Source organism: Rhodamnia argentea, chromosome 1 (assembly GCF_020921035.1).
Source record: "Rhodamnia argentea isolate NSW1041297 chromosome 1, ASM2092103v1, whole genome shotgun sequence".
NCBI lineage: Eukaryota > Viridiplantae > Streptophyta > Magnoliopsida > Myrtales > Myrtaceae > Rhodamnia > Rhodamnia argentea.
The window spans coordinates 9,808,941-9,817,097 of NC_063150.1; the positions used below are offsets into that span (position 1 = coordinate 9,808,941).

Consider the following 8,157-nt stretch of genomic DNA (forward strand, 5'->3'; position numbering starts at 1 on the left):
ATTTAGATGTGATAGATCAGAATCATTCAACAGATCTCAGTATGGATGGTTGTGATTTTTTTCAGCTTTTTAATCAAACGGATATACAATGCACATACAAGATCAAGATGAGTTGTATCACATTGACTAAACATTTTTATGTATGAAAATACTCATTCGATCAGTAGTATCCAAACAAATATCAATGGTCTAGTCCATCGATCAATTTAGTACTCTATATCTAACTAAGTTGGCACTTAACGCCCTGTGACATGGCTTATCAAGATTCCCCTTGGCTAGATCTACACCTATATTAGCCGGTGGATCGGCCCAACAAGGATGTCCAGAGTGACAGCATGCATACTCACAACCCTCCAATGGATTCAGAACACAGCAACAATGAGCATCAAACTGCTAATAAATAACCCACAAAGACATTCCATAATTTCTCTCATACGAACCTAAGCATACAATCTTTAACATCAGTTCATCAAGTAGAATACATTACATAAACCAAGTTCATAAAGCAATACATATAATCTTTTGCAATTCCTTTTTATGCAGCATTTATCAGGTCAATTCACAAGTAAACAATTCAAACTATTTCAAAAGATACTTTACTACGCCATTTGAAATAACTAAAATGGCAGTAAATTCCCAATTTGCAGTAAACGCCCAATTTAGCTTTATGTAATAAATATGCTCTAAACACCACTTTTTATTTTTAAAAATCATACCCTTCAATGCATTTCATAGCTTATAAAATATATAATTCCTATCATTTTAACGCATTAGTCTTTTTTAGGTACTAAGGTGTATGTTTTGATATGAGTCACTGGGTTTTGACTCGAGGACGCTTGCTTTGCTTCATAAGAATAATAACAACAAGCGAGTCATTACCTCTTACACAAGATGTGTCTCAAGATTCTCGAGGCGCATCTTCGACAAGTAGGCAAGAGCAGCGTTATGTTGTAACTCCCAACTCGCACAAAGCAAGGGATTAGACCTGATTCACAAAAGCTAATGATTTTTTGGGTTCTCATGCATTCTTACATTATAAAGTGAATATGGAGAAATTTATAGCACTCCATGTAGTTATGTGTTTCGCCATATGCTTTATGTAATTTCATAAGAATAATTTTAATGGTCAATGATTCAATATCATTCATAGCTAATGAAAATTTTCAATTTCCAATAAGAAACATCTCTAATGAGTAGCATCATTTAAGAGACTTTTTAGATGGATTACTTCTTTCAAGTATCAATGGATTACTATAATAAATACACCTCGTTTAATGTAGTTCAATGAGAGCAATTTACTCACTACTCTCATCAAGTTTTCAATAAAACAAAAACAATCCGAAATGAATGACACAAGTTAACAAATTTTTTCAAAGAGATTTCATCTCCCAATATTCAGTAAATATGCCTCATCTAATGAGAGGATGCAAGTGTATGATATCACATATTTATACACTCAACAAGCAACTTCTTCAATTCATTAATTGTTTGAAATCTGATTTTGTTTCTCTAACATTATTAGAACTCATTGAATATCTGAATGAGAGGAACAGAGGGCACATACCTAAATAGTAAAAATGGCCCCCGAAAATCTCAGGCATCGAAGAAAGAATTTAGTGAAAGGAAGTTAAAATGTTCAGCAGGAAAGGCTAAAATCATCATTCCGGCAGTCGACACCACCGGATCTTTGCTCTTGGGCTTGCTCTTGATGCTTCGTGATGCGTGCTTGTTCCAACTGCGGCGAGAGACGATGAGCTTGAATGTGGTACGGACTAGCAAAACTCCCCAAGGCTAGTGCTGGCGGATCTGGCCATGGACGGGTCGTACTAATCGTGGTGTTGTAGTCCATTGCAGAAACAAATTTCCCAACGCCGTTGGACCCATTGGCATCATACTTAATTTCTTGTTGATATTGTTGTTGTTGTTGATCATGATGCCTCCTAAATTGTTGCTGCTCATGAGCCCTAACCATGTCCTGTTGCTCCCTCGCTGCCGCAATAGCCGCAAGTTGATGCTCTTCGAACAATTGTTGTTGCTTTAACATTGTCGACCCTCCACCATGCCACAACGTGTCACCCTCGCCCCCAATCGTCATGCCCGGCGCCGTGTTGTACAATGCCATCATGGAAGACAAGGGATTACCAGTGGCGAAGTTCGCCCCGGTAGGTTGTGTGATGGTCGGTATCATTGGTTGGGGTCCAATGTAGGCAGCGAGCTCTTTCTTGGCATTGCTGAGCTCTTTGTGCAGCAAGTTGAGCTTGTGTTGGAGGATGGAGATGAGCCCAACGCACCCGTAGACGGGGTCGCGGAGGCGGACCTCGGCCTCATAGGCGAGGGAGTTCGCCGCGTCCTCTCGCTGTGACACGTGGAGCTCGTTCAAAAGCTTGGCCACGTTGCTCGCGCCGAAAACCTCGTGAACATAGGCAAACTTCTGGGGCTGGTCAGCAGGGAAGTACGGGGCGAACACACACTCCTGGGTGCATTTCCGGCGTTGGCACTTGCACGCCGCGCACGGAGAACTCAACGACGACATAACATTTGTCCACTCTCAGTGCGAGGAAACCCCGACAAAGAGAATGAATCTCCCCAGCTGCAAGATCACGGAGATGGCAAGGGTTCTTGTGACTCCAGATTCAATCAAGTAGGCTAAAATCAGATATTAACATAATCAATTCAATTCAGCTGTAGTCCAATTTTAAAAAAGGCAATGGAAATTGATAAAACCTAAGCCACAGATTTGCGATTAATATATACATATCAATATTTACTTTCCAGGATGTTGATCTCCAAACTTATCACCTCGATTTCGTCTCTCATGACTGAGTTCAAGTCTGAATCTGGAGTTCTCTCTGCAAGGATCATCTCGGGCAACCTCTCTCAATCTCTCTCACTTTCACACTCAAATAAGAGCACAAAAATGGTCGAAAATCAATCGTTTGTTTGATTCTCCTCACTCCTCCAGTCTTTTAAATCCCCCCCTCAAAATAACCCAGATCAGCAAAAACAGTTGGTGGAACAAGCGAATGAATCAGACAAAAATTAAAGTTCGACATTGATGAATGACGTACCAGGTTCACGGTCTCCTCCAGCCTGAGCGATCTCTCTCTCTCTCTCTCTCTCTCTCTGAAGAGAGTGCAGCGGATAGAGACAAAAATGATTCGACTGAGAGATGTGGGTGTTAGATATGCGTGCTTTAAAAAAAAAAAAAAGGAAATGCAATCAAATCTAATTTTCTTAATATATAAGTCTAGACAAAATATATGGCATACCTATCCGTAGAATAAAGCAAACTCAAAACCTGTTCCTACCCTAACCATTCATTTAAAAGCGCGAATCAAAGCTGATATCCATTGTCGCCGATATCCATTGTAAGATTAACAATATAGTTCATGACTGAGGAAACGTTATATAAAAGAGTTCACGTAAATCTCACAATATATAAGTCTAGATAAAATATATCGCGTATCTGTCTGTTGAATAAAGCAAATTCAAAACACCTTCCCACCCTAAATATTCATATAAAAGCTCTTATCAAAGCCGATATCCATCGTAAGATTAACAATATAATACGTGATTGAAGAAACACTATTTAAAAAAGCTCAGTTAAATCTCATGATATTTCTCGAGTCCTTTAACATATAATGGAAAGATAGATATTTATAATCTTATAATATTTTGAATTCCTTTCCATAAAAGGTAGCAAATATACTTCTTAGGAGGGATGGGAGAATTGGTCATAACAGTTTTTTTCAAGATCTCTGCAAATATGGAAGGATACAAGATTTGAAGGGATTCGTGGATTAGTAAACAAAACTTATTTTTCTTTCTTAGTTTTACCCCTTTTTGCATTAAAGAATTTGTTTCCCTTTTTTTTTTTCCTTCTCTCGTTAGCATCCAAATAACATAGAGAATTCTTTTTTTCTGTGAGTGTCACTATATATATGCACATCGACTGAAGTACTTATAATGCTTATAAGTGAATGGTCAATTAACATTACTTTCGATGATGAAAATTTATGAAAATATTTTCCGATCTACCTGACTTTTACAACGTGATGAGTTGCTTCTGTGTTTAGATAGTTTTATAGGAAATTGCTTATTTCAGTAGATGTCTTCCTTTTTCAAATAATATCTAGCCTAATCATGATGTATTCACTTTAGTGTTTACATAAACTACTGACTACAACACTAATTAAAAAATGCTAGTTACTATACTATTCAAATTAACAAACTATGTCGAGCAATGTTGGAAAATTGGTCAAGATACATTATCTATGAGCTCATTACGTATCACATAGATCAATCAATTCTATTCACATGAAAAAAGTGAGCCCATAAGACCCGGACACGTGGGTAACCTATTTTATCCAGCTTACAACTATTAGGTAGGTGCTTATTGCACTGGTCACATAAATATTATCTATGTTCTAGTAAGTAGATAACAAAATTTGATATCTTGGAACTCACACAAAAAGGAGTAGTGAGTACAAATAATCTACAGGATCCATTTTCTCCTATTATCACTACATATTCTCTGTAGAAGACTTTATGAGTCCTTGGACATTACTTATGAAGATTAGCGGAATTAACCATGTTGGTTAGGAAATGGATTGTCAATGTCAATTTCTATTAGCAAATCATAGTAATTTTTTAAAGAAAAAATTTACTTAACTTTTACAAAGTAGTTTGCTTTTATAATTAAATCATTTTTCAGTAGTTTTATGGATGATTGGGCATTTCAAGTAATTTCTTTACTCATCAAATTTTTGTGACTTCGATATTTTACATAAACAACTACTGTATAATTTAGGTGATTCTTGTTTGATTATAAAAAAACATATTATTATGCGGTCTCTATATATGACAAATAAATGTTAATGACATAATAAAAGATATGAACAAAGTCTAACGGTTTATCAAAAGATTGTGAGTTTCTTCATATTCCACCTCTGTGTCAATATCCATTTCATCTTCTATTCAAGAAGTCTTCAGGCCATAATTTCATCAGCCTGGCACTCTTAAAAATGAATGCTTTTTCCGACTCTCTGATTGTCCACTAGATAATCAAACTCATATGTTAGAAGGATCAATAATGCCAGTTTCTACCAGATTTCTTATAAGTGCATGTTTGTAGATTAAATACCTTGTGGTCGTATGTAGATACGAACGACATACATAAATTACGATTTTCATGGAACTTTTTTTTCCTTGAAAGTTTGGGCTGAAGTGGTCAGTGAGTATGCTTAACCAATTGTATAAAAATATGAATTTTCCTGATGTTCTCTATCTCAGTTAATTCCAATGAAAAAGACAAACTTTTGATGATCTACGCATGATATACTAATGTAGCTTAAAGTGAGAGACACGAATGGAAAATAAAATCATGCGCAAAGCGCGGGTTGAGCATGTAGAGAGGGAGTACGGTGGGTTGACCTATTCTAATTGATTCGGTGGAATATGTGATTTCTGCTTAGCCTTTTCTTTTCAAGTGTTTTTTTTTTTTCTTTTGACTATTTCCATTTGTTGAAGGCAGTTTTGTTATGAGGTGAGGATAACAAAAGGTTTATTTTGCAGATATTGAGGGTGTGTTTGGTAATATTTCTGTTTTCGAAAATAATTTCTGTTCAGAAATAGATTTTTTTATTTTTATTCCCTAATGAATTTTTTAGCAGATTAATGCGTTTGGTAACTATATAAAATTTCTATTTCTGAAATAGAAAAAGAACATAAACATGTTTGGGACGTCCCTAAAAAAATTTATTCCCAATTTTTTTAACTATAAAAATGTTAATGCATACTTAACAATTCATATTTGGATAAAACTGGATTTTTGTAAGGACTTAACTAATCAATTTATTCTAAGATGGTCTCAAAAAATCCAACATAATAGTTCGTAGGGGTGTCAAAAATACTAGAGCTCACCCTACCCGGCCCAACTCGACCCGAAATTCTAAGGGGTTCTCAATTTAGTTTTGGTCGGGCCATGTAATAAGTAAATAATTTCGGGTAGTTTGACGATCCAGGCTGGTTCGGGTCTCTTTTTTTTTTTTTTGCTCTTGTTCTTGTTCTTGTTCTTGTTCTTGTTCTTCTTCTTCCTCCCTTCTACCTGCATTCCCAAGAATTCTAAAAAAGCACTATAGTTAATCAAAAGGTAATATTTAAAGATTCACTCCAAAAATTGATAATATATAACTCTGTCTTCCTCGTTGACTCCCACCACACCCACCTCGATAAATAAAGAATAGGATTTAATTAAACTCAAGTGTTAACATAGTTTATATATGGATATACAAAGCATTTGAATACGAGTTTAAGCATTCTTCTGTTGTTGTCAATTATTTCGTGTTCCATTCAAATTTTTCAATGCATCTTTTGTAAAATGAATTTGAGGGTGCTGAAAGAAAAATATAAATGTAGAAATTAAAAAGAAATCAAATCGATTATTTTGATTTTATCTTGACATTATTTGGACGACAAGTATACTAAGCAAGCTAAAAGTATAAATAGTCTTCTGTAAAAAAAAAAAAAAAATATATATATATATATATATATATATATATATATATATTCGAAACCAGCCCGGTCCCACCCGATGACTTAGGTATATGCAAGTCAGGTTATGCTGATCTATTTTTTTTTAATGACCTTATTCTCTCTTTGTTCCCCGGAACAAAAATGTAATTTTTTTTACTTATTTCTGTTACAAATCTATCCCTTAGCCACCGATCCGTTCCGGAGACAAAAAAATGAACTGACCTACACAAACAAATTTTTGTTCTTTTCCTTTTCTAGGGAGCAAACAAACAAAAAAACCTAGAAAATATTACTAAAAATTAACCTCAGAAAAAGGATATACTTACTCTCAACTCTAGAATAATAAATGTAAATTCAGCTTTTTTTTTATGGCGACTCTCATATCTGAGGTGATAGATGCGTTCTTCTGTAGTGAAATTATGATTGATGTTTGTGCATGATAAAATTATGGAAAATTGTTCAAAAAGTCTTAAACATATTGCATTTTAGCCAATTTAGTCCTAAACATTTCACTTTTGTCAATTGAGTCCCAAACAATGTTCACATTTTGCCAATTGAGTCTATCCGATTAATTTTAGCCAGAAATCACCGACATGGATGTTAACCGTCTTATGTGGCATGATCAATATCGACGCAAATAATTTTTATAATTTTTAAAAATAATTGTAAAATATTTATCGTTTTCTTCTTCTTTCTTCATTTCTTTTTCTTTCTTTCTTTCTTTCTTTTTGTTCCTTTCTTTGATCTTCTTCTTTTTTTCCTTTTAGATCCAATGAGGATTGCTAGCCCGCACTTGACGGTCACAGTCAAGGGCCGACCAACCCTCGTCGCCTTTCGCCCCGTGGCCGAGTATGAGCGCCGTCATCGGTCCTAACCCAATGGTCGGCAAGGGTTGGGCTAAGACCCTTGACAAATTGTTAGAAAAAGAAGAAAAAAAAAAAGAAATGAGAAATGAGAAAAATTAAAACAAACAAATCCAATTTTTTTTAAAACAAATTACATAAAATAATCCACTTTGCGAGGGTCGGCCTACAACCCTTGACAGACTTGGTAGAAAAAAGAAAGAAAGGAATAAATAAGAAATTAGAAATGAGAAAAATAAAAAACAAGCAAATCCAAATATTTTCTAAAAAAATTACAAAAAATAATCCACTTCAGCGTCGGCCGGTCCGCATAGCACTATCGGCGTCCACATCAATGATGTTCGGTTAAAATTGGCCGGATGGACTCATTGGCAAAACATGAAAAGGTTTAGGACTGAATTGGTCAACGTGCAATAGGTATATGACTTTTTGGACAATTTCCCCCAAATACATTTCTATTGCTATTCATCACAATGTTTCAAGTCTACTTGTAGGGGCGTGTGCCCTAAACACTTAGTGCAAGTACACTTTATGCATCGCATGCACGACCTCTTCAGAGTTAACTTCTGGATTAGTGGCCGGATCCCAACTTAACACTATCTAACTGAGGATAATTTAGAGAGTTTTGATTTGAAGGATCTCTGATTTACCTTCTCCTAACCTTTTCTGTTGGGCTTCATGCTGACCCATATCGTAATCACACGCCCTAATCGCGGTAAGATGACTGGTCAACCTCTCAAGCACTCCCTATTTCAACTAA

The 8,157-nt window shown here is 35.5% G+C and overlaps 1 protein-coding gene across 1 annotated transcript; it reads right to left on the reverse strand.

Annotated features, from left to right (window-relative positions):
• Positions 1–1,484: 1,484 nt before the first annotated feature.
• LOC115740313 (protein LATERAL ORGAN BOUNDARIES-like) lies at positions 1,485–3,240 on the reverse strand. The gene is made up of 2 exons (XM_048280634.1): positions 3,069–3,240; positions 1,485–2,590 (listed from the first exon to the last, which is right to left on the reverse strand). Exon 2 carries the CDS (start codon positions 2,531–2,533, stop codon positions 1,637–1,639), a length of 897 nt encoding a protein of 298 aa, XP_048136591.1. The 5' UTR covers positions 2,534–2,590; positions 3,069–3,240; the 3' UTR covers positions 1,485–1,636.
• Positions 3,241–8,157: the final 4,917 nt, after the last annotated feature.